Raw genomic sequence first — 26,479 nt, 5'->3', positions numbered from 1 at the left:
AAGACCAGCAGGGGGAGAGGGAGGAAATGGACCTGTTAGAAGCTGCACTGCAATTATCTTTTGAGTCTCATTCTCACTAACACTATTAGGAATTAGCTAAAACAGTCATTTTTCAGACATAAAATAAATTATTATATAAACATTTTTAAAATCCTGAATATTACTACTAACCTCTTTCGAATTCTAGCATTAAATAGTGGTGCCTCAAAACGTGGATTTGTACCAACCAGAAGGACAACATCTGCCTCTTCCACACCAGCAATTGTAGTATTAAGAAGATAATTGGAACGCAAATCTGTGCTAGAAATACAAAATAAAAAAGGCAGGTTTACTTCAAAACTAATACACAATGATAACCCATGCAATATTCTCATGTCAACAAGCCCATGGTATTCTCAGACAAAAAATTCTTATGAAGTATTTCTAAGTTACATCAAAGTTTCAGATTTTTTTTTTAAGATTTATTTATGTGAAAGACAGAAACACCATGCGCGTGCAAGCAGGGGGAGGGGCAGAGAGAGAGAGAGAGAGAGACAAGCAGATCCCCCGCTGAGTAGGGAGCCTACTCGGGGCTCGATCCCAGGACCCTGAGATCATGACCTGAGCCGAAATCAAGAGCTGGATGCTTAACAAACTGAGCCACCCAGGCGCCATTCAGATACTTATTAATAACTGGGATTTTCCAATAGTTCCTGGCTTGACTTTGGTCTCTAAGTGAAAAGAAACTGGTGGGTATGATGGAGAATCCAAGCTGTCACGTATCACTTATTGATGCCACAGATGTACTTATTTATTTAGGTAAACTCTACCACCAATGTGGGATCGAACTTAGGACCCCGAGATTAAGTTACCCACTCTACCAATGGAGCCAGCCAGGCGCACCAGATGTATTGATTTATACACAACTTGTACAAAAACAACAAAGCAGGCCTAGTTGCTAGCTTCATAGTTCTCACCCAGCTCCTGCAGTGGGGAAGACCTCTTCTGTGCACAAGGTGTCAGAGTCCACTCTATTAAGCAAATCTTTGAGAGCTACTAGGGCTTCGGCATCCACCAAGCCACCTGCAATTGCTGCCACATCATTGCCTTGAAAACTCTGCAACTAGAAATGGATAAAAAGGGCATCACCAAAACACCTCCATTCAGCAAAGACCACTGCTCAGAAAACAAAACAATAGTCATTTTAAAGTATAAAAAAAGCAACAAACTTTTGACTAAAAAGGCTTACACTAATTATTAATCTAAAAGTGAGAAGAAAGGTGTATATGAGGCCAAGGTTAGTAATACCACCAGCTTGGAGGGAAGGTATTTGTTTTAAATTAGAAACAAAGGGGCCTCATGATGAGGTTTGGAGGATGAAGACTTCTTCAGAAGTATCTACCATTCCCTCAAGCCCTTTATGTACATTGCCTTTCTCTGACTAGAAAGCTACTCCCTCCATTTTTGCTCTGGCAAGTTTGCATTCATTCTTAGACTTTGCCTAATTCACCTTATGTGAATTAGGCATCCTTGATATGTTAGCCTGGTTAGGCACTCCTCCCAGGTGCTCTCTCATACATCATTTCTTGCACAACTACCCAAGCACATGATACCTGACTGACTATAGGTCTTACCCTACTACAAGATTGTGGGAAGTAGGTACCCTGTGTTAGTGGTGTCTACATCACTACTTCAAGCATGATATCTGGCATATGGTTCTTAATAAATGTTAAATGGAAGGCAATCTTGGTAAGAGAAAAGAAGAGAGGAGACACACATCCCCCACTCTGCTACAAAGATGTTCCCTGAAAATCACAAATACTATTTATTCTATATTTCAATGTTTTACCATTCCAGCTACACGAGAGAGTGCATCCTCCCAGGAGGTATAGGTTAAAAGCCCCTTTTCGTTTCTGACCATCGGCTCGGTAAGTCTTTGACGTTTTAGCCCATCATAGGCAAATCTAGATAACAGAAATTATACCATTTGTGGAATCCTGCTTAAGAGGCAACTATAGTTTTCAAGTTTAACATCTAAAAAAATGTTATTTAAATATAGTACCAGTTAAAGTGTCAAATAGACTGATAAATACTTGGATACAAATAATTATTCCAGGTTTTTTGAAAGATGAATAAATATTTTATGCACATGATCCAAAACTAAAACATTATCTAAAAAGTTTGAGCTTTTATCATTTTTCAGCTACCTGAATAATCTTAAAATTACAACACAAAAAAATCTGAGAGCTGAAGAAGGCAAATCATTTTTATTTATAAAACTTGAATACTTTTAGATATTTTATCAAAATTATGATGTACAAGCTCTAAGTTACATTTAGTTTTTCTCTAATGAACAAACTGGAATAGATTAAACATCTTAATCCACTTCAAAACTGTAGGATGGATATTTGTCAAAGTTTATATGAAAGCCAGCGATATGCCTAGACTGTTAATTTTGTCCAATTCTCCATATAAAGTCTAGATTTTCAATAGTCTCTATTTATTAACTAATTTGCAAGTATAAAAACGGTGTTTTAAAATTAAAATTACCATAAAATGTACTTCAAATCAATTGCAAAAGTTAAGGAAAACGATGCAGCATATACCTGGTTTTATCAGAGATCCACTCTTCATTGACGTCCTCATGCATCCTCGGTAAAATCCTCATCACCTCTCCCGTTCTTGTGCTTACCACAATATTACTTCCAACCGCATCCATGACATCAATGGATTCTGTCTTTCTAAGAAAATAAACACATACATTTACTATGCTGAGTTTGGCAATAAGGACAAAGTTTCTGTCACCTGATTTATCCAAAACTAAAAAATTTTACAATGACTTGCCTGTCTGAATTTCTAAAAATAGTGGGAACCAGAGAAATTGCAATAAACAAAATTATCCTCATATTTGACTACTTAACACAAATTTCTACTGTAAAAATAAAGCTTTAGGGGTGCCTGGGTGGATCGGTCGGTTGGGTATCTGTTGATTTCGGCTCAGGTCATAATCTCAAGGTAGTGAGATTGAGCCCTGTGTAGTGTGCAGAGTCTGCTCTCCTTCTGCTCCTCCCCGCAATCGCACATGCATGAGCTCACATGCTCTCTCAAGTAAATAAATAAAATCTTAAAAAAAAAAAGCTTTAGAGATTGTTATCTAATACAAAAGCCAATGGTAAGGGTTCTAAATGGCCAAATTTGGGAAATATGATTATCAAAATAAATAGCAACAGGGTAAGATTTCTGGGTATGGGTGATTAAAAAAGCCTGACAAATCCTCCCCGCAAAAAGCAAAAATAAAGCTAGACAAAATTAACAAAAACAACCACTTTGGAAATCTACCAAAGGCATACACTATCATGAGAAGCTTTTATGCAGGGAAAAACTACTGAACTTCAAGTAAGAAGGCTGGATATCAGTGGTGGTGTGGCTTGGGGCCTGTTCTCATCTCCTTCCCTACCACCTTGAACAGATTCTGCCAGGCTGAGGCAGGCTGTGTAGATGGAAGTTTCTTTTCTGCTCGCATTATGGGAGTCTCAGAAGAAAAAGAGAAAAATCTCTACTTACATCTCAGCTATGTACTGTGCCCTATCCCCCTAAATCCTTTTATACACATAAATACATGGTTTAAAACCTAGAATTGTAAGATACTCCCATATACTCTAGTGGAAGTTTAAAAATGGGAGGGAAATTTAATGGTATGTTTCTAGAACCTTAAAAATATTCAGGGGTGCCTGGGTGGCTCAGTTGTTAAGCGTCTGCCTTCGGCTCAGGTCATGATCTCAGGGTCCTGGGATCGAGCCCCGCATCGGGCTCCTTGCTCAGCGGGAAGACTGCTTCTCCCTCTCCCACTCCCCCTGCTTGTGTTCCCTCTCTCGCTGTGTCTCTCTCTGTCAAATAAATAAATAAAATCTTTAAAAAAATATATTCAAACTTATTGCAACTACCTACTCCATTTCCCGGTTTAGTAAAAAGAATCAGAGATATACAAGAAAATCTATGAATAACAATTTTTAAAAGAAGATATTATTCATTCACTTGAAGGATGGGGAGAGAGAGAGAGAAAGCATAAGCTGGGGGTGGGGGGAGAGAGAGAATCTGAGGCAGACTCTGCCCTGAGCACAGAGCTGTAGGTGGGGCTTGACCTCATGACTCTGAGATCATGATCCAAGCCAAAACCAAGAGTTGGACACTTAAGTAACTGAGCCACCCAGGCACCCCAATAACAATTTTTATCATAGATTTACAACTATACAGAAACAACCTAAATGTCTAATAACAGGAACTGACTAAATAAAATATGATATAGCCACATGGTTGAAAACTTAATATACAATGAGAGGAGACTATAAATCTTAAAAAATCAAGACAATTTTACTCTTTGGAAGAACGAGTGAATAAAATAATTATGTGGTTAGGTACTTTGGAATTAATTTCCAAGAAAACTGTAATTAATTTCCACAGGTTCATCCTATCCTTTAATCTATCTTCTTACCTTCCAGTAAGAGGGTTTTACCTAAAGCAAATCATAAAAACTTAGCAGACCAAAACAATTAGAATACAGGAAAAACATGAATCAAATTTTTTTGAACCGTAGCCAACTAAAGGACAAAAAACAAATTGTCAAAAAATAAAACAATGAATACCTAGTTTCCCAAGGGCGGGCAGTAAAAGCATAGGGCTTAGAGGTCAGGGCACCTACAGGGCAGATATCAATGATATTTCCAGACAGTTCAGACATGAACATCTTTTCAATGTATGTGCCAACTTGCATATCATTTCCTCTGCCTGTTGTTCCCAAATCATCTACTCCTGCAATCTCACTTGCAAACCTGCAAGATAAAAATGTACTGTCAAACGGTCAAATACAGCAAAATTATCTCCCTTCCTAACTATGATCACAAAGAGATAGGATGTATACAATGGGTATATTTTCAATGGTGAGCACAGTCATGAATAAAAAAGAGTTCAATAAATGTTTGCTTATAAGTTAATTGCAGTGTAACACACATATAGAAAATTGCACAAATCATGTATAGCTCAACAAGTTATCACAGAGTTAATGCTTGTAGAGTTTGATTTGTAAATTCAACGGAAGTTGATATTCACTGTAAGTGAACAATTCATTTCACTGGCTTATGCAGAAAACATTAAAAACATCCCTCTTCTACAACCAAAAAAAAGTTGCCATTTTTTCTAGTGTTATTTCACCAAATTTGTGAGTATTAACTAAGTATGTGAATGATAATCCAGAAGAGAGAAGGAAAAGCATTACCTGATGCAGCGAGTACATTGTATACATCTAGTCATGATGGTCTTTACCAATGGCCCAATATTCTTGTCCTCCACAGCACGTTTCCCCTCTAAAAATCGGCTCCTATCACTTCCGAACATCATGGACTGGTCCTTAAGTAGATTGAGAGTTACTCTAATGCTGCTAGTGAAATTAAAACTTGAGACAACCAAAAAGATTTATGAAGTTAGATGACATACCTGCAGATCACATTCACCTCCCTGGTCACAAATAGGACAGTCCAGTGGGTGATTTGCTAACAAGAACTCCATCACACCTTCTCTGTATGGAAAATTTTAATATACAAAATGATATAAATTTTTGGCACTCAAAATGGTTTGGATATAGGCTATCTAAATAACCTTCAGAGATGTATCCTTTCTTAAAGTATTAATTTTACATTTATTATGAGAAATGCCAATGCAGCCATTATTCTAGTATTAGACACACTATCTAAAAAAAATGTTTATATAAGTCTAGGAATAAAATATCATTACAGAACCTAGAAAATTATGACTTTCAACAATACAAAATTACCAAAAATTGCTAAATGGTCTTCAGAAAACATTCACATTAACTCAAAACAAAAACAAACATATAAATGCACAGCAAAAACAAATAACAGTCAGTGTAATATGTTCCTAAAATAATCTCAGTTCAATAAGCCCCAGATTCACTATTCATCACAAGTTTAACAAGTTTTTAAAGAAGAGCTTTTAGGGGCGCCTGGGTGGCTCAGTCGTTGGGCGTCTGCCTTCGGCTCGGGTCATGATCCCAGGATCCTGGGATCGAGCCCTGCGTCGGGCTCCCTGCTCAGCGGGGAGTCTGCTTCTCCCTCTCCCATTCCCCCTGCTTGTGTTCCCTCTCTTGCTGTGTCTCTCTCTGTCAAATAAATAAAATAAAAAATCTTTAAAAAATAAAAATAAAAAATAAAGAAGAGCTTTTAGTGCTAATTCCATTCTAGGCTCAAAACCATAAACGCCTGACTTCACCTCCTCAATGTGCACTTATTTCCACTGCTCCTATGAACTGAACATATCAACTTTTTCAGAGCTTGCTATTGAATTTCTCATCTATGAGAGGTCTAAATACTGAAATGAGCAATTTTCTGCTCTAAGAAAAGTTACTATGTTAAGTAGCATTAAAGTACCTGGCTTTCTTAGATTTCTCTGAGTTTGTCAGGATATTCCAACCTTTCATTACTGGCATGGCACAAGCAGCTACAACCTGGAATTTCAATAGAAAAATCTTTTAAGTACTTATATTTACTTGTAATTATAAGCAACCCAACATATAAAAACATTAAGTCATACATCTGAAAAGAAACAAAACAGTATTTTTGAACACTCAATTTTTCAGTTTTCATATTCATAATATGATAACCTGACACTTATATTTCTCTTAGAAAAAAATAAGACATCATACTTTTAAATTCTATTCTCATAGTTAAAGCTACTTTATAAAGAGACTCTGAAACAGAACATCAAATAACTATGTTTTGATTAGCAGGTGCTACTGAATTAAAACTGTATGAAACAAAGTGAAATTAAACTGAAAGTGAACCTCTTCACTGCAATCCCCTTCTCTACTGAAAATGGAACAGCAGAAGCACTTTCAATGTGCTGCTTGGCAATTCCACATCCTAGCTGTGTCATATAGCCATGTGGAAATACTGGCAAGTACAAGAACTCACCTTTAACTTCTAAATCTGTTACAGTTATATAGTGCTTGCATTTATAAAGCACTTTCATCACTGCATTTCCAGTTTTGAAATGAACAGACTTAACTGCACACAAAAAAATAAATTTCCAGATACAATTAAACAGGGCTAGGTTTCTCCACTACAACAATGATTCTAAATAAAGTTTGCTGCAAGATTTAAAGTTTTCTACCTTCTACAGCATGGTGTGGAATTTTAGGTATCAAGTACCTTAGGAGCTTTCTCAATTTCAACCAGGCACATCCTGCAGTTTCCAGCAACAGACAATCTTTCATGATAACAGAATCGAGGGATCTGCATGCCAACCTTCTCACAAGCCTAGAAGACAAAGTAAACATTTTTTGCATTAGAATAACCTAACCTCATCCTCGTCTTGCCTAAAACACAGAAAGAAAAAAAGTCATCCCCACCTACTTTATTACTCCTATCTGTAAATATCTATACCTTCATTCATTCTTACTTCATTCCTGAAGAGACTTCCCGCCTTCTCTGCTCTTGATTCCTACCTCTGTTTGCTCCAAAGCTGCGTCTTTAAGAATCCTCAGCATACCTACACCTTATGTGGAAGAAACTGAATTAACCAACCTCTCAGATTGTGCTGAAGGTTTGACTCCCCATTTCCACTCTGAACCACTGTCCACAAAGACACCCCTTCAAACCCTGTCCCAGTGGTTTCATACTGGCATTTCCTCTTTGCTTAGCTCTCCTCCTTTGGATTAGACTCCATCTCACAGTGTCTAGTTGGCTATGATCTGCTTCTATATTTGGCTCCATATACCCTACCTAGGACTCATACTCCCACTGTGGTTGAAGCTCTCCTCAGTTACCATTTGCCTACTAAGGGGGATTAGTCCAGCTCTCCTAATTATCACTCCTCCTTCTCGAGGCCTACAAACCTATTCAAATTTCCACTGGGGTTAGTTCTTCCATCTTTAGCCCTTACTCTAAAGCAATTTCCTCAAATTCCAATGTTTTAATTACTTAGCAAAAATGTATTGAGTCTTCCTATGTGCTAGATGCAGAGGGCATAGTAAGTAGCAAGCAAGATCTGGTCCCAACCTTCATACTAGCTCACATTCCAGATGATGATTATATCTAAATCCTCATCTGTAGCCCTGACAGTCCACCACTTCTCCAAGTTTTAGCCTTAATTGGCATGCACATGTGTATGCTCTATAGAGAGTTAAAATTCAACCTATTTCTGTCTCCTATGATACATCCCCAAATAAACTAACAAAGCCAGAAACCACAAAAATTCCCCTGCTCTTCACTGTTCCTAAAGGCCTGTCTATCTACATCTCACTCTCCCTGAATCTATCCTCTTACTTTCCTTCCCACTGCCACTATCTGTTTTAGGGCTTTCATTTTCTGCTCTACTAATGCAAGATACTTCTCCTTTGTCTCTTACACCAGTCTTGTTATTCTCCAAACCAACATCCTCTATAGTCACTGTCATCTTGCCTAATTGCCATGAAAACTGTTGATGGGTCAAACTCTAAGCTCTTTAGCATGACATATATCTTCTTTCATCATGGATCTATCAGAGTAATTTGATTTCCTGTTATCTCATCTTCTACATACACCTTAAGTCCGAATGATACCAAACTATTTGAAGCTTCTCTGTCCAAATATAAACACTTATTTATCCTTTAAAATCTCCTCAGGGATCACTTGAGATACCCCTACCATCTCTTTCTATCACCTCCTATACCTGGCAAAAATACTCTCTACTGTACCTTGAACATATACCTCTGTTATATACTTATTGTTTACATGTCTGTGCCTGGCAGATAGTCTAGAAATGACTGCTAACATGAATAAAGAGCATTTTAGCTTTTGATAACTCGCAGGTAGAATGAAGCATCACTTGTCCATGACCAACTCTGTTAGGTCTGAAGGAATCTGGAGAAATTATGTATTCAGGGCATGAATTCAAGAACGGACTACCCTCCATTTACCTGCTTTGTAGGACACATTCTTAGAAATGTTATAAAAATTGAGAAGTTATATGAAGTGAAAAGCATCAAGCAGGATCACAACAAAGATTACCTTTTCTCCAAACTTACCTATATTAACTTATAATTAGTTATTCTTGGTAACTTCAAATTTCTAGTAGGTATTTACTTGGAAAGCAGAAGTGAAACGAAATAACTACCATAATTCACCAAGAAAGTCAGAAAAAGATAAATGATATCTCACTTTGAAATGCCAACATTTTAAATCCAACTTATTTTCATATAATTTTACTATCTATTTACTAGTTTTTTTATGAGCATGTATCAAGGAATCTTAAAGTTTTTAGAAGTAAACAGTATTAAGGAAATAAATTGATATTCCTTAAAAAAACAGAACAAAAATAAAGAATTAGAACATATGCCTACTTGAAGGACGGTAGTTCCTGGTTCCACCATGACAGGTTGACCATCAACAAATACTTCAATTAAGTTGCTTGCTGCTGTGGCAGTTGTTCGAACTGACCATTAAAAATATTGAGATGAGAAATAAATTAACAGAGTTAAATTTATTATAGCAGAGGATAGTGGATTAACTCTAACCTACAAGCTTAAGATTTTTCCTAATTTTATACCATTTCCCTCCATTTCTCTAGATGCAAACGTATAAAATATAGAATTAGACAAATGCTTTTCCAATCCTGAATACCAGATAGAATATGGCTATCCACTTTTAATGGTAGTTTAAGTTGAAACTTTTAATACCACTGAAAATATGTTCATGAGAATACCACTTTCCAAAAGCAGCATGACTGCTTTTCCATTCTGGCAATGATAGGCAGTTCCTACTACTTTTTATTTCATGACACCTTCTATAAATTGTTTAGTTATATTTTAAAAATTACTCTAGGTCGCCTGGGTGGCTCAGTCAGTTAAGTGGCCTACTCTTGATTTTGGTTCAGGTCATGATCTCAGGGTTGTGAGATCAAGCCCTGGGTCAGGCTTCCAGCTCAGTGGGGAGTCTGCTTGAGATTCTCTCCCTCTGCCCCTCCCCCTGCCTGTGTGCTCTTTCTCTCCAAAATATATAAATAAATCTTTTTTGTAAAGATTTTATTTATTTATTTGACAGAGAGAGACACAGCGAGAAAGGGAACACGAGCAGGCAGAGTGTGAGAGGGAGAGGCAGGCCTCCCGCTGAGCAGGGAGCCCAATGTGGGGCTCGATCCCAGGACCCTGGGATCATGACCTGAGCTGAAGGCAGACGCTTAACGACTGAGCCACCCAGGCGCCCCGTATATAAATAAATCTTTAAAAAAATTATTCTATTCCACTACGATCACTTGTTTCTATTTTATTTAAAACAAATTACAGTTTAGAGTCCTTCAAGAAACATTCCATAAACCAGTAAATTTACAAAGATAGAAAATCTAGTACCACAAGTGCAAAATAAAAATAAAATACTCACCACATCCTTTAGAAGACTTAGAAAGGCCGACTAAGGCCCTTCTTAGAGGTATCCTTAACATATTGCTAAGAATAAAACAAAGAAGAGTTATATTATCAAAGGAAAAAAAAAAACCCTAATTACAAACTTTTTGGTAATAGTTCATAAGTCTTAAACACTTCACAAACATTATTACATTGAACATTCATGAGTCCTGATGTTTTCCCCCAAATTCTAGAGATGAGAATATTCAGTCTCAGGAGATTAACTGACTTGTACAATGTCAAGGAGCTAAGGAGCAGCTAGTATATAAATCTATGTAAAGGGCAGTGTTGTGTTGTTTTTCACTATCAACAAATGATCAAATGTAAAACATTATGTAGTAAAATAAACTCGAAGAACAACAATGAGCTTACCATTAATACTATGTAAAATAACGACATCTACCTTTTTGCCTTCATTCCTACCAATACGCATTCTAACATTCTATGTTCTCAGCAGTTACCTACTAAATGTTCCTGAGACTCTGAGCTGGCTCACAAGTCCAAGCCTTTTAAGTATCTGGGGTGCCATTTTCTGTGCTTAGTACATTTATCTTACAGATTTGCAATTATAAGTCTGTTCTACCCTCACTGTATTATGAACTTCTTCAATTTTTCCATCTTCAGTGCCTATTTCCAAGGCTGGTACACAGTAAGCTCTAAAATAGTGGTTCTCAACCAGGGACAGTTTCGCTTCCCAGGGAACATTTGTCAACATTTCGACACATCGTTGTCACAACTGGGGGAAAGCTACTGGCATCCAGTGGGTAGAGGCCAGGGTGCTGTTAAACATCCTGTAATGCACAAGGACAGTCTCCCATAATAAACGTTTGTTGTAGTACTAAAAGAAATGGGAGTGAATTATATAAATAATACTAATTAAAGATACACACAAGCAAACAGAAAAGTTACCTGAACTTTTAGTTTTTATGCATTCACTTGAACATAAGGACTAAGCATCTGAACTTTCTGTCCACTCACTTGATCAAATGGGCTAAGCATCTGAATTGTAATTTTTCACTTAAAACTTCTAAAAATGGAAATTATGTGATCAGAATGTATCAATGTAGTGACTTTCAAAGTTAGAGAGTGGAAAACAGTCTTACACCTTTTAAGCATGAAGTTTCACATACCAACTACAGAAGAGGTATAAAAGAAAATTTCATTAATGCAGACTTTAGTTAATTCATAACATTCATTAATTCAGAACCTGTGATACTAAATTTGCAGACATGAAGTCTATCACCTACAAGTGAGTGATTTTTGGTAAATCGAGTTCCTGCTTCTCTATCTATTGGTCAGGAAGAAAACAATACTTCCTAGGCTATGCATTATTAGTAAAAGTTCAATAAATGTCAATTAAGCCTAAATTCAGTTCAGACATTACTAGCCTCCGGAGATCAGCTCCGTATCCCCTCTGTACCATCAGCACACGCCGTGTATCCAGCTTTACTATTCTACCTACTAAATTATGTTAGTAATCAATTTTAGTACCTACTAACATGTAAGTTCCTTGAAGAGTAATGGTGCAATTTGGTCATTTCCCTTCTCTGAAGACTTAGCCCTTGAAAAAATAACCACCAAATAATCTTATGACCAAGTTCCAAAATGTGTAGCATCCGTCTTACTAAATTCTTTTGATGATATAAAGGTAAATCTGAATTTGCTGAATTAGAGTAATGACAGACTGAAAATCAACAATCAATATTTCATACAACAATGTAAACACTTTCTATTATTTTGTCTCCAATACAATCTAAAAGTATTGTCCACTTTAGCTAGGAAATCAACGAGAACTAGACTGTCTCTTGAAAATCCAGCATCAAATGGAAGAGTGTGTAGCCCCAACAGAAGACAGTTTTACAAAACTTTAAAATGTACTTTATACGTATTTATCTACCACACAGGAATGGAAATAGTCATCTCTAAATGGGAAAATGTTAATGACCAGAGTGGACACTTTTTAGTATAAGAACAGTACTATTCCACATTCTCCACCGTATATCCTGCATCCATGCACTTCTCTCCTTCCAAGGTACCACTCTACTGTAGACCACCATCATCTTGCCTGGACCATAACAACAGCCCCCCCAGCAGGTCTCCTAGCTTCCACACTGTCCCTACAGCCCCTCCCCTCTCCCCCACAGGCTGTGGCCTCAGACTGAAATGCTCTTCCCTTAGATCTTTCTGGCTTCTTGTCCTTCAGATCGGGGCTTAACACATTCCTCAGGGAGGCTTTCCTTGATCAGCCTACCTTAAATTTCCTAACTACTCCCCAGTCAAATCACCCATCTTATTCTTCTTCATGGACTCATCTTTAGTTTATAATAGACATTCAACACTATTTGCGAAATGAATTCTATCTCAAATTTCTGGCCGAAACTTCCACTTCCCTGGAATTAAAAAGTGCAGGTGCTCTGACAGCCTTTTAACACCCTGCTCAACAATGCACCTGCAATTCGGTGTAAAAAAGAACATTCCCTAAGGAAACAACCTGGATGTTTATTCATCAGAAACAGTTCACGATACATTTTCAATGCCCTCAAATCGTTCTGGAGCAGAGTTGTGTCTGATCCACGGTCTTAAACGGTACATGCACTAGATCTCAACATAGCTAAACAACGTAGCCATGCCGTTCGCAGTGCGACCTTGGGCAAATTTTTAAGTATCATTTTCTTCAGTTTTCCCACCAGGGAAAGGAATAAGAAATATTGTCCAATGCACTCAACGGACAAAAACAAAACAACAAAAACCAGAGGTGTGGATGGTTGCTAAGGCAACAGCGGTCGGTGTACTACACCAAGTATATGTTAATTTGGGGGGGAGGACGCTCAGTCTTTAGGCCTAAGTCACTTGACATACATCCTCTCCCAGGGAACAAAACGGCCTCCTCTCCACAAAGGGGAATGTCCTGCATTTCCCTTGCAGAATGAAGGTCACCCACAAACCTGCCTCCGGGCCAGCGCTCCCAGAGCCTCCAGGTTCTACACCTGCTTTTCGCTCCAGAGACCGGAGACCACCGCCAACAGTCCTCACCTGCCGGCCCTAGGGGCTTCCGGGGGAGGCGGGGTGGGACGAAGCGCCCACTCAAGGACAAGAGTAGAATGAGTCACCTGGGCCAGAAGAAACAGTGTCGTCAAGAAATCAACTGCTACGGCAAGGGGAACCTCAGCTTTCTCACGCTCTCACGGCCTCACCTTCTCCCTGGAGCCGCCGAAGCCGCTCTGCAGAACTGCCTGTACCTCACCAACCCCCTCAGAGGCCGGATTGCTTATTCAATATGGCGGCCTTGGCTAACCTCGCCCGCCGGGCCTGAAGAACGGGAAGCCAGGAGGGACTAGAAACTCCAGATTCGACAATTTCCGCTCAGCTTGAGTTCGGCAATTTCCGAACAGGGGGACAGCCTGGACAGGGGGCGGGGCGGAGGGCGGGCAGCCTGGAGGGGGCGGGGGCGGGGAGACGGTTTGAAACCGCAGTTCCGCCGGAAGTGGGCAGGTGCCTGAGGCCGAGCGTCTTCGGTCATCTCCGGCGCTTCGAGGGGCGGTCCCTGTAGTGTTCCGGAGCCGCGGAGGTACTAAGTTAAGAAATACCCCTTTTATTAATTTATTTCTAAACACATAGAGGCCCGCAGATAATTTGTGGGGCGTTCAATTCAGAGCCCCCGAGTTTTTCGTGGAGTAATGAGGGTATTAACGTACTTTGACCTTTAACCTTCGACCCTGTGCGGCCGAGGGAAACGCCTCCGTCTCTATATAAGGCATTTTCCGGCCTTTTGCGGCCCCTTTTTTTTTACCTTGCGCTAGGCGCCGACTACGTCCGCTCCTCTTTTCCTTCGCTGCCGCCCGCTTCGTGGGATCAGCCGACGCCATGGGTTTTGGAGACCTGAAAAGCCCCGCCGGTCTCCAGGTGCTCAACGACTACCTAGCGGACAAGAGCTACATCGAGGGGTGAGGACGGGCCCGGGCTTGGGGCCGGGCCACGTGGCGCGGCCTGTGCCGCCGCCGCTGGGGGAAAGGTAGCGGGGCTGCGAGGGGCGAAGGGTTAAACATGTGCTTTCTTTCCACTGACTTGATTCAGCCAGGGTTTTCCCCTTGTTCACTCAGTTTGTGGAAGTAAGCTTGTAGGTCTCCCGTTAGAGATTGCAAGCTTTGAGGTCCACGAAGTGGCCGGGATTCTCAGGGTAGGGCGGAAAACCAAACGCATGGACCCCGATCTTGAGTTTATTTTAAAAAATAAATACAGCAGCTTAGGTTGCCCAGTAGCAAATGGGCCAGTTCACAGTAGTTTGACGGATGTGCCGTTTGTCATTTATTTGCTGATATTTGTAGATTTTTTTCTTAAAGGCGTGTGTAATTTTTGTATCCTTGGCAGGTATGTGCCGTCACAAGCAGACGTGGCAGTATTTGAAGCAGTCTCCGGTCCCCCACCTGCCGACTTGTATCATGCCCTCCGTTGGTATAATCACATCAAGTCTTACGAAAAGGAGAAGGCCAGGTAAAATTACCTTTGTATTTATCTGAAGAACAGAACGCTTTCTAAGCTTAAATTCAGGATTTTCACATGACAAAATTGGAGCCAGGCTACTTCAGTTTTGTTTGGGATATTGTAAGCTAAATTATCTTTGTGACTTTAGAAGGCCAAGAGACTGAAGTCCTCCGTTTTTTCACAGAACAGGTAGAACATGGACAACAGCAGTTCAACTTTTCCCCACAATGCCCTGACAATGTGCCTCCACCCTGACCCGGGGGGCCCACCTCTGGGGTGAGAGGGTGGCTCATTCATTCAGTCCTTGGCCATTCTTCTGAAACTGCCAACAAGGGTGGAAGTTTGGGGAAGTGGACTCCAGTTCACTAAGAATGGAACTGAGCATACTTAATGAAATCTCAAACAGAAATACTCATACTGAAAGAGTAAATCATAGTGAGTATTGAATATAATGTCTCAACATGCTACTAATGTTTGTTGGGTGAGGAGTTAAACATACAAAAGTATTTACATAAGTATTTACTGTTTAAGGGTAAATTCTTAATACAAAAATGATCTCTTGGTAAATTGTGATGGAAACAAGTTCTCATGTGCTGTCTGCAAAAGAACATACCGACCTAGTGGTGGTGGAACTTAAGTTTTTTTTTTTTTTTTCAAGCCTTCCAGGAGTGAAGAAAGCTTTGGGCAAGTATGGCCCTGCTAATGTGGAAGACACCACAGGAAGTGGAGCTACAGATAGTAAAGATGATGATGACATTGATCTCTTTGGATCTGATGATGAGGAGGTATGGCATAAATTAATACATACATCAGTGAGCTTAATCATAGGCTCTGTGGTGAAATTGCCTGGATTTGAATTCCGGTTTCACCACTTTATTACCCGACTTAAAAATTCTCATTGGTTACATGATGAAAAAAATCAAATCACCATCTTTCGGCTGAGCTTGTGATGGATTTGCTTTTTTCTGAAAAAACTTGGTCTGTTGTGATGGTTCCACTAGCATTAAGCTGAGGAACAACCAGCTTTGTGAAACATACTTAATTTTTCTCTATAGGAAAGTGAAGAAGCGAAGAGGCTAAGAGAGGAACGCCTTGCACAGTATGAGTCAAAGAAAGCCAAAAGTAGGTCATTTTATAATTTGTGCTGATTTAACTTCATTTCATGGTAATGTGAGTAATCTTTTTCTGAAGCTTGATTTCCAAAGTAATTGCCTCTGCATTTGTTAACTAGGTCAGTATTTAAAAACCTGTATAGGTGGTTCTTCATAAAACTTCCACAGCTACTGGTCTGCAGCTGTTCTTATGGTAGCAGTTGTGGCATTCCTCTGTGGGAAAGAAACTGTTAACACAATTAAATACCTCTTTCTTAGCACAACAGAAAGCGGCCATGTGCGTAACAAACATAAGATGTATTCTGTAGTTTTGTTTGGCTGAGGAGATGATCCGTTAGGAAACAGATTAAGATTCTAAAGGTGTCCTCAACTAAAATGAAAAAACATAACTGAGTGTCTGAATAATGCTGGTTGTACCTTTTTTTAGAACCTGCACTTGTTGCCAAGTCTTCCATATTACTAGATGTGAAACCTTGGGACGATGAGACAGATATGGCAAAACTAGAGGAGTGCGTCCGAAGCATTCAGGCGGATGGCTTGGTCTGGGGCTCTTGTGAGTTCAATCTTTGCTTTTAGGAAGTGGCATCTGGAAGTTGCATATTTACAATGTTTGTCAATCAACAGGACTTTGCTAACTAAGATTTTTTTAAATGTTCTTTCCAGCTAAACTAGTTCCAGTGGGATATGGAATTAAAAAACTTCAAATACAGTGTGTAGTGGAAGATGATAAAGTTGGAACAGATATGCTGGAGGAGCGGATTACTGCTTTTGAGGACTATGTGCAGTCCATGGATGTGGCTGCTTTTAATAAGATCTAAAATCTACATCATAGATCATTACCCTTAAATAAAAGCTTAAAAGACAGCTGCTGGCTCTTGACTCTTATGTAGGGTGGTTTCCATTTTGAGGGAAGAAATTGAATGGGCATATAATTCATAAAGATAAATTCGGGTCAGCATTGTTAGATATTTAGCCCAAAAAGGAGAAAAATATCTATCATAAATACTATGAATACAGGTAGGTGTTGAGTAGATTTTATAAACAAATTAATAGAAATGGACTCAGTCGTAGTATAGTTTCTGTACCCAATGCACAAGGATGCTGCTCTTAATACCACAGTGTTGCAAGTTTCATATTTGCTTTGTTTTCAAAAGAAATCAGGTAAGCTTCACTTGGGGAAATTTTGGGTTAAGAGTTTCAACTAGATTTTTAGCCCTGTAGATTATAATGGTTCAAACCTTGGGCTTTTTGCAGGGAGTTTTAATGTAATACTGGTTTTCCGCAATGGAAATGTTGGAAGTACCTTGATGAGAAGTGGATCAATACATACAAAGTGCTTAAGACGATAATTGGGCACAGTGTATGTCCTTTGTTTGCTGGAATAGTTAATGAAATATTTGGAAAAAGTTAAATGTCGAGATGGATCAATGACTTAAATGACTGATGAAGTAATTTGTTGTTACATAGGATCTTCCATGTAACAACATGGAAGTAACCATGTTACTTCCCAACCCTCTAGTTGGGGGTTACTCCAGATTGAAAAATCACACAATTAAAAATCCCACTTGAAAGCAATATGATACAGGATGGGGTGTGCAACTTCACTAAAGGACACCTAACCCAGAGGAGGGAAGTTAGGTCCAAGGAGGGATTCCCAAAATTTCCAAATTACAAATTTGTCAAGGCAAATACTGCAAATTGAAGATAATGCCTCATTTACTGTTAAGGGAGAACTTGTTTTAAGATTTTGTATTTGAGAGCCAGAGCACAAGCAGGGGGGAGGGGTAGAGGGAGAAGCCGACTCCCTGCTGACCCACGAGGGATTCAATCCCAGGACACTGAGATGACCTGAACAGAAGGCAGATGCTTAACCAGCTCAGGCCCCCTGATGGAGAGCTTGATTTGTGCTTTGGGGAATGTGATTTTGAGTAGCACTGTGTCACGGGAAGGAGGTTATACAGGTAACTGATTCCCAGGCTGTGGTTCATAAACCTGGCTTTGGTGTGGAGGTGGGGACTGAGTGGGACATTTTTTTGGATTTGGATAGCAACCTATTGGGGTGAAGGGACTTCGACAATGAGGTAGTGCAGGGTGCCTGGGTGGCTCAATCGGTTGAGCGTCTGCCTTCAGCTCAGGTCATGGTCCTGGAGTCCCAGAATTGAGCCCCACATTGGGCTCCCTGCTCAGTGGGCAGTCTGCTTCTCCCTCTGCCCCTCCCTACTGCTTACGTTCGCTCTTCTCAAAGTTTTAAAAATCTTAAAAAAATGAGGTAGTGCTGTAGCTAAGTAGGTGAAGGCAGCTTTTGGTTCTTAAAGGTCTTGAACTCACGACCTTGAGATCAAGACCTGAGCTAAAATCAAGAGTTGGATGCTTAACCGACTGAGCCACTCAGGCACCCCAGGAATTACTGACTTCTAAAAGTCTTATTTTGTGTTCTCTAATCTGTAGACCAAAAAAGAATAAATGGTTTGTTTGAGGTCAGAATTTTCCTAGCCAAACCAGACAGTTCTATTCTTTTCCTCTCAATCTGATTTTCTTTATATGGGAGACTGCCTTAAATGTGGGAAATTATTAAATTTGAGAGGTAATTTATTTAATTGGTACGAGTATGTACCAATGACTACGATCATCTTCACCAAGCATTTCCAACGTCATGAGAAATTTTCTGGTTGTCAGTGTCATAAGAGCCAGCAGAGGGCAGCACTTAATTTTCTGTAGAACCGGAGCCTGGGGATTCTGGAAATGTTGCCATGGAAAGATCGAGATGTAGCAACTAGTGAATAGTAGCCCCAGATCACTCACAATCATCGACATGTAGCAACTAGTGAATAGTAGCCCCAGATCACTCACAATCATCAACATGTTAAAGGGATTGAGCACCAAATAGCTGGAAGAAGAAGTATTAACAAAAATGATAAAAACTATTGATTAAAAATGTGGTTAAAAGTAAAAAGAGTTAAAAAATTTAGAATGGTTATTTCAAACCACAGCTGTCTTGTAAATCTTAAAATGACAAATGAAGCACATGACTTTAAAAATCTTGACTCTAGGGGTGCCTGGGTGGCTCAGTCATTAAGCGTCTGCCTTGGGCTCAGGTCATGGTCCCAGGGTCCTGGGATCGAGCCCCGTATTGGGCTCCCTGCTCGGCTCGGCGGGAAGCCTGCTTCTCCCTCTCCCACTCCCACTGCTTGTGTTCCTTCTCTCACTGTGTCTCTATGAAATAAATAAAAAATCTTAAAAAAAAAAATCCTGACTCCACAGCCTCACATAAATATATTTAGTGGTATCTTTTAATTTTGTATGTAAAAAAATAGATAATACAGTAACATAGTTCAAAACAAGAAGTTATACAATGAAGTCTCTGTGTGTCCCCCCCGCCCACTGCCCCCTCTCCTAGGCCTCCCATTTAGCTCCATAAAAGCAACCAATGTCAACAGGTTCTTAGCTCTTTCCAGAACTAGTGTGAGCATATGCATGAAGTAATTGTAGCATACAATGCAAACTGTTCTGCACCTTTTACTTTGTCCATAAAAATAGACTTGGATGTCTTGGAAATTATATCTTGAATATTCCATGTCAGTACTTCTAAAGCTTTCTCATTTTCTAACAGTTACATAATCCATTGTCTCATATCTTATTTAACCAGTCTATTTATTGGAGTTTTAGATTGCTTCAGCTTTCTGCTGTTACAAGCAATGCTCACATTTGCATGTGAGCCTGTGTACTGAATAACCTGTTTTTGAACCAATGGGTTCAGAAGGCATAGGTGGACATAGAGAAAGAGAGATTTTTTAGTTTGTTTCTGGCTTTGGAGTATTAACAGAAGATAAAAGAGGCCAGCTTTTTTTTGTATGCCCATAAATGATTACAGTAACTCAGACCATACTTATTTTTCATATTTGGCATCCCTCACACAGGCTGAGAACAGTGTGGGACTTAAAAATGATTCAGTGTCACCATGTTAGAAGCTATAAAAATACAAAAGAAGAGTTAAGAAAATTACAATAGGGAGGTGGCTTGAACACACATAAAATTGTTAAAAATTAGTCATTTTGTGATTAAGCAAGTAATCCAAAAGTTCAGAGGGTCAGGGAAGGCTAGAATCGAAAAATTTTTTGGAGAAGTTGGGACTTGAGCTGGGTGGACCTTGATCAGTAATTTGTTAAAAAAAAAAAAAAAAAAGGAAAGAAAAAGAGTATTCCAGGAGGGGATAAAACACAGGAATAGAATAGACAAAGCAACATTTACAAGGCAATTAGATCAACTTGGCTGGATTTTGCAGTGTCTGTTTGGGATTAGATAGGGTGGGGTCAGGTGGCACATCCAGGCTGGCTCCTTCTGTGAAAGCAGTGTGTGTATGGGGGGCTGGCGGGGAGAGCCTTGAAGTTTTCTGAGCCAGAAAATGACAAAGGCAGACAGCTCTGACCTGGAGGTGGTATGGATGGAAGCAAGTGAATAAAAGGATTGTCACAGTCCTAACATGAATGGAAACGGCTAAATTATGGCATATATACTCAAGGAAATACTTTATAAACAATATAATTAAAAAGTTACAGACTAGAGCAACACTGAAAAATGCTGGAGTTTTTTTCCCTATTATGAAAAGATAAGCTTATGGACAAAGACAAATAAAAAAGTTGCATTCATGTTTTGGGATCTGTATGTATTCCCCCCAACCCCGAACAAATCCAATTTGGCAATGGCAATTATTGTCCTTAGATTAAAAAACTAAAAAAATACAAAAATACATGCCTCATACACATTGTCCATTTTGGACCCCATTATAAGCTATGAGATAAGCAAAACAGACACTTTTATCACCATTTAGATGAGGAAACAACTCTGAAAGATGACTTGCCCGATTATTCACTTAGTGAGAGACAACTGAAACCGGGGTCCTTGGCCAGGTAATGTGTTGGCAATAGAATAAAGAAAGTTCTTCATCCCTGCTTTTAGACAATTTAATCCTATTTCATTGGTGTAACCCTTGCTTCATATCCTCAATTAGGGAGAGTGAGGGCGCCTGGGTGGCTCAGTTGGTTAAGCGACTGCCTTCGGCTCAGGTCATGATCCTGGAGTCCAGGGATCAAGTCCCGCATCAGGCTCCCTGCTCAGCAGGGAGTCTGCTTCTCCCTCTGACCCTCCCCCCTCTCATGTGCTCTCTCTCTCTCATACTCGCTCTCTCAAATAAATAAATAAAATCTTTAAAAAAAAAAAATTAGGGAGAGTGAGACGATAAAGTCACATAAGGGTAAATTTAAAATGGAACCGAGACTGATAAACACATTTTGTCATTACACGCTCTGTATGGATGGTAATAGATGCATTCAAGAAATGACCCAAATGAGCATCTGTTGTTTGGAATGCCATTGGCCTGCATAGCTTTCAGTAAAGTAAAAATCAAAGGAAAATGTTCATGGGCTTCTTAAATTCATTCCCCCAAAGAACTGCCCATATGTAAGAATATTGAGGAACTATGGATTACTATTCAAGCTGGACACCAACTTGTGAATCTTCTATCCTCACTCTGTCCCTAGAAAATGGGACTTTTTTTTTTCACTATTTTTTCTGATCATAGCCTGTTTTCCTCTGTACGTTTGCCCCTACTGTGTCACCTACCTGAAAAGGCTCTTTTCTCATCTGCACTTGTTAAAATTGGAGTCATTCTTCAAGATGCACTCCAAATACATCTTTCAACTTTTAATCTGCTTCTTGCCCTTTACCACCTCTAGGCATATAGTCTTTTTTTTTTTTAAGATTTTATTTATTTATTTGACAGAGAGAGACAGCGAGAGCTGGAACACAAGCAGGGGGAGTGGGAGAGGGAAAAGCGGGCCTCCCGCCGAGCGGGGAGCACGATGTGGGACTCGATCCCAGAACCCTGGGATCATGACCCGAGCCGAAGGCAGACGCCCAACGACTGAGCCACCCAGGCGCCCTAGGCACATAGTCTTTTATACGTACTTACAAACTATCTTGTTTTAAAGTTCTCTGTGTAGCTCCCTTATTCTTCCTATGAAATGTTTATATTCATCCAAGAGGAAAGGATCTAACATTTACTAAGGTCGGAAGATGCCAAGAATTCACTGATTAATACCAGCTAAGTTTGATCGAGTTATTTATAGGTCTAAGTACCCCTCTAAGTGCTTTACCTGCATCACCTCATTTAATTTCAACAACAGCCCTGTAGCGCATACTACTATTGTTATCCCCATTTTGCAGATGGGAGAAACAGGTCTAGAAATTTGAATTAATTTAGCCAAGGACACAGACACAGCATGTGTTCGCGCCTTAGTTCAAATCCAGATATCCTGCCTCTGGAGGCCCTGGGACTTGCCCTCTTCAAAGAGATGCTTTCCATTAAAGAGGCAGGTCTGTCTCCTGGTGTCTATGCCCCTGTCCCTGAGAGCCTGGGATTCTTTACTCTTCTGCCAACTCTGGGCACTGAGCTCCCTCACTTCCTTCCCTAATTGCTCCAGCGCTTGTCCTCTCCTCCAGCCTCTGTCCTTTTAGTCATTCATCCTGCTTTTAATCAGGAGACCCCTGGAAAGCCCCACTAACCAAATTCCAACTGTTAGGGAAGGAGGCTTGGAGTCCCCAGGCCCAGGGCCAGTGCCACTCTTCAGATCTTCCCTCAAACTGAGAATAAAACATTAAGTACTTGTACTGGCTGCTACTTTCCACTAGCAGATTTCTGTTACATCCCCACTATCAGCTATTTTAAAAGCCACTAAAACTAGAGTCTTTAGCCCAGGATCTAAGGACTCTCTGATATTTTATTTAAAAGCATGTTTCTAGGGAGGGGTACCTACCTGGCAGTCACATGCGACTTGAGTCTTGATCTTGGGATTGTGAGTTTAAGCTCCACGTTTGGGCAGAGACTGATTAAAAAAAAAAAAAAAAAGAAAAAAAGCATGTTTCTAGGGAAAGTACCCATAACCTTCCTTAGGTTCTCAAATGAATTCAGAGTTCCTTTAAGACCTTTGTAGACCTTGGGGTGCCTGGGTGGCTCAGTCATTAAGTATCTGCCTTCAGCTCAGGTCATGATCCCGGGGTCCTGGGATGGAGCCCCACTCCCTGCTGAGCAGGGAGCCTGCTTCTCCCTCTCCCTCTGCCTGCCACTCCCCTTGCTTGTGCTCTCTCTCCCTTGCTCCCTCTCTGTCCAATAAATTAATAAAATCTTAAAAAAAAAGACCTTTATAGACCTTCCTTAAAGCATTTTTTTTCGAAGTTTCTCTCCTCATATCAAACACTGAAACATATTGAAAGTCCATATTAAATATGTTTTTATATAACTGAAATATTTCATTTGACTCATTGACATAAAGGCGTATTTTATAGTCATGTGATTAAGTATTTATTAATTTTGACTTTTCAAGTTTCCTTTTTTATATTCTAGAGCCAATAACATTTTTTTAAATATCTCAAATATTTTCATAGGCCTTTGGTAAGCTCCTGCTTCTTAGGTGGTAACACCATCTGCTCCATTTCCTTCTGCCCTTGGTTGCTTAATCCCCTTCCTGCTCTTCAGCCTTCCTCTTTCTCCCACAGCCTTGAGAATCCCTCCATCTGCTCAAACTAAGGATGAGCCTAAGGAATTCTCTTTGTCTTTGATCCTCCAGCTTTTCTCCTGATCCTGGGAAATCAGGGCCTGTCCCTTGAAGGTGACGGGGAACCCAGAATGGAGTATCTTAAACTCCGGTTGTGGAGGGGACAGACACTCACAATGAGCCTTTCTCTTCTTGCCTTCCCTCCATACTGGGTGGCAGAAATCATGAAATTGGGGGATGACAGAAGTTTGGGATGTGCTGAGCTATGCCACACATTTTTGAGGAATAATTTCCAAAACCAGATCTGATTGTTGCTATGGGCTAATGGGCATTTCCAGAAGCTGAGAGATGAAATAAAAAAGGATATTGATTCAAGAAATAACACAGCCCCCCTCCCAACTTTCAAAATAAAATAAAGAAATTACAAAAAATTAAATGCTTTTTAAAATTGAAGAGGTTACTAACTTAAAGGTATTACTTTATTGGTCTTGTACTGGTGTCTATAGAGTTATGGGAATAGAAGGTAGAAATATATCAATGTCATACATGCTTTCTTTTTCTGAAATCATTCTGAGATTAGGCTGGCCTATCTACCATCTAGATGTCAGTGTTTTATGTTTACAGCAATCTTATACATATTTGCACATACCCAGAATTTTCCAAGAATATTAATATTTATAGTGATTTCATGAGGGATTAAAGATAGGAGCATATCCACACTGGCAGGTGGAGTTTATGTTGCCTCCCCTTGAACCTGAGCTGGTCCAGGACTACTTTGACCAAGAGAGTACAGTGGATGTGATACTGTGTCAGGGGTGGGCATAGGCTTAAAGAGGACTAGAAATGTCCACTTTGGTCTCTTAGAGCCCTACACTGCCATATAAGAAGTCTGGCCACCCTGAGCTACCATACTGGATGAGCTGTATGAAAAAAAAAAGATGAAGAGAAGGGACAGTAGGGCAGAGGAGACAAGCTGTTCCAAAATTCTACCATTTGGGTCATCCCAGTCCAGCTGATGCTCCAGACCTCGTGAAGCGGAGAGATGAACATCCCTTCTGGGCCTTGTTTGAGTTTCTGACTCAGAATTGTGAGACATTATAATAATAAATTGTCATTTCAAGCAACTAGATTCTGGGACACTTCACTAAGCATGAATAGTTCATAATGTTTTAAAGTACTATAACCAACTATTACTTTAATTTATAAATGTACATACATAGATTTCATGAAATAAAGAAATGAAGTACATGTTGCATTTGAAAAATATGTCTAATAGGTTACTGGTGCAAAATTAAAGTGAGCTTAAGCACATATGTTAACATTTTTGAAATGAATTTATCATCTATTTAATATTAAGATTTAGGACTTCAAAGTCATTAGGACTTAAAAAATAATAGCTGATACTGCATCCACAGTGGTGACTAATCCACAACGGTATAATTAGCAAGAATGACAGATAATTTAATTTGCAGGGAGAAAAAATGAAGATCTTTCCTACGTTTTATACCCACACAAAAATGTAATGCCACTAAACTGATTGACAGAAAGAGATGGTTATTACCATACCTTGGAACCAAATAATCTGAAAGCATTTGTCAGGGCCCCCCCGCAAAAGCCTTCTACTGATAACTCACTGAGCTGTTTCCAGAAGACATGGGTTCTTGGTCTCAGAGTTCCTGAGCTGTTCGCTCACTGTGCCAGAACAGCTGACCTCCCACAGTGTGTGCTTTAGGATCTCAGCAACTGAGGCCCGAAAGCGAGTTTGGAACTTCTTACTAATTAGGACGTAAAGGATGGGGTTCAAGCAACTATTGAGGAATGCCAAGCCAGTGGAGAGGGGGATGCCGGCCTGAAGCACCTGGTGGAAATAGCTACTGTGGTGGATTGTGAGCTCCCAAATGCTAAACAGGTGATAAGGAGTCCAGCAAATCAAAAAGGCCATGACCACAGCCAGGATGGTCCAGAAATGCTTACTGGAGACCAGGATGCTGCGCTTCTTCACCTTGAAGATGAGACACAAGTAGCAAATGCTCATTGCTAGCAAGGGGAAGAGGTACCCGACAATAAATTTCACCCAGGTCAGAACATGGTGCCTCATCAAAGTAAGGTCAGGATCATGCTCATGGAAATTGTTATAGCAAAGAGTTTGGTTATTGAACTCCAGAGTGTCCCGGAAGTAGAGGGCAGGACCACCCATTAGAGCAGCCACAAACCAAACGGATATAATAACAATCAGGGAGTTCCTTAGGGTTCGGTGCCGATGAGATACGACAGGATGGATCAAGTGGATATAGCGGTCCAGGCTGATCACCGTCAGGAAGAAAACACTAGCAAACATGTTCAACTGGGCAATGAAGGAATTGGCCTTGCACAACCAGATGCCAAAGGGCCAGTGGAAATTCATGGCCACATAGGAGATGTACAGAGGTAGGAAGAGAAGAAAAATAAAATCTGCAATAGCCAGATTGAGGAACCAGAGAGTGGTGACTGTCTTCTTCCACTTGAACCCCGTGAACCAAATGACAGTGGCATTTCCTGGAATGCCCAGAATAAATGCTAAACAGTATAACACCAGGGAGACCCAATGAACAACTCCCAGTTGGACTTTCTCCTTCAAATCAGACTCTGAGGAGTAATATTCCAGGTTATAGGAGTAGTTCTCGAATTCTTCAAATAATGTTTCCTCTAGATCTTCCATGACCTTGTCAAGTGGAGAATGAGGATATCTATAGAAGCAAATTTGAAAAGAAAGAGAACAATTTTTAAAAGAGGAAATGTTCAGTGAACAAGGAACATTAGGATAAAAATGTTTCATCCGATGAACTGGATAGAAATAGTACAATTTTTGGTAAGGTCTGTGATTATATTCTAGACATCCAAATCTTGGGGTACCTCGGTTTTGCTCT

The 26,479-nt window shown here is 39.9% G+C and overlaps 3 protein-coding genes and 2 non-coding genes across 7 annotated transcripts in view; 3 read left to right on the top strand and 2 right to left on the bottom strand.

Annotated features, from left to right (window-relative positions):
- The window catches only part of NDUFS1 (NADH:ubiquinone oxidoreductase core subunit S1), a 30,033-nt gene extending 16,283 nt beyond the window's left edge, over nt 1-13,750 (bottom strand). Inside the window, exons 1-12 of one of the 3 annotated variants that reach the window (XM_028112212.2) lie at nt 13,540-13,750; nt 10,407-10,471; nt 9,371-9,462; nt 7,200-7,307; nt 6,420-6,496; nt 5,470-5,551; nt 5,252-5,382; nt 4,623-4,808; nt 2,586-2,720; nt 1,829-1,943; nt 957-1,102; nt 172-300 (exon numbers count right to left, since the gene is read on the bottom strand). In XM_028112212.2, coding sequence (XP_027968013.1) covers nt 172-300; nt 957-1,102; nt 1,829-1,943; nt 2,586-2,720; nt 4,623-4,808; nt 5,252-5,382; nt 5,470-5,551; nt 6,420-6,496; nt 7,200-7,307; nt 9,371-9,462; nt 10,407-10,467 — 1,262 coding nt within the window. In that variant the 5' untranslated portion in view covers nt 10,468-10,471; nt 13,540-13,750. Of the gene's footprint in view, nt 1-171; nt 301-956; nt 1,103-1,828; nt 1,944-2,585; nt 2,721-4,622; nt 4,809-5,251; nt 5,383-5,469; nt 5,552-6,419; nt 6,497-7,199; nt 7,308-9,370; nt 9,463-10,406; nt 10,472-13,462; nt 13,519-13,539 lie in introns of those variants that run through there. The other 2 variants (XM_028112211.2, XM_028112214.2) reach the window with 2 other exon arrangements.
- A 441-nt stretch (nt 13,751-14,191) lies between these two features.
- Nucleotides 14,192-16,887, top strand: EEF1B2 (eukaryotic translation elongation factor 1 beta 2). Its single transcript, XM_028112263.2, has 6 exons — nt 14,192-14,373; nt 14,798-14,920; nt 15,570-15,696; nt 15,967-16,033; nt 16,451-16,576; nt 16,687-16,887. Exons 1-6 carry the CDS (start codon nt 14,294-14,296, stop codon nt 16,839-16,841), a joined length of 678 nt encoding a protein of 225 aa, XP_027968064.1. The 5' UTR covers nt 14,192-14,293; the 3' UTR covers nt 16,842-16,887.
- Nucleotides 15,810-15,888, top strand: LOC114216026 (small nucleolar RNA SNORD51). The gene has a single exon (XR_003610673.1). It is a non-coding gene; the product is annotated as a small nucleolar RNA SNORD51 (small nucleolar RNA).
- Nucleotides 16,184-16,317, top strand: LOC114216027 (small nucleolar RNA SNORA41). The gene has a single exon (XR_003610674.1). It is a non-coding gene; the product is annotated as a small nucleolar RNA SNORA41 (small nucleolar RNA).
- An 8,316-nt stretch (nt 16,888-25,203) lies between the features above and the next one.
- Nucleotides 25,204-26,271, bottom strand: CMKLR2 (chemerin chemokine-like receptor 2). The gene has a single exon (XM_028112107.2). The coding sequence runs from the start codon at nt 26,269-26,271 to the stop codon at nt 25,204-25,206; it is 1,068 nt and encodes a 355-aa protein (XP_027967908.1).
- Nucleotides 26,272-26,479: the final 208 nt, after the last annotated feature.

The sequence above is a fragment of the Eumetopias jubatus genome, unplaced genomic scaffold, assembly GCF_037043125.1.
Source record: "Eumetopias jubatus isolate StellerSeaLion01/CBP00866 unplaced genomic scaffold, mEumJub1_p1.0 scaffold_3, whole genome shotgun sequence".
Taxonomy (NCBI): domain Eukaryota; kingdom Metazoa; phylum Chordata; class Mammalia; order Carnivora; family Otariidae; genus Eumetopias; species Eumetopias jubatus.
Note: the sequence above shows the minus strand (reverse complement) of the source record. Positions and strands in the feature narration are given on the sequence as shown.

Bases quoted from the DNA above. Each gene is read 5' to 3' on its own strand.
- EEF1B2 (XM_028112263.2), top strand. From the start codon at position 14,294: ATGGGTTTTGGAGACCTGAAAAGCCCCGCCGGTCTCCAGGTGCTCAAC. The intron at 14,374-14,797 runs GTGAGGACGGGC...TATCCTTGGCAG, and splicing joins GACAAGAGCTACATCGAGGG to GTATGTGCCGTCACAAGCAG. The intron at 16,034-16,450 runs GTAGGTCATTTT...ACCTTTTTTTAG, and splicing joins TGAGTCAAAGAAAGCCAAAA to AACCTGCACTTGTTGCCAAG.
- CMKLR2 (XM_028112107.2), bottom strand. From the start codon at position 26,271: ATGGAAGATCTAGAGGAAACATTATTTGAAGAATTCGAGAACTACTCC.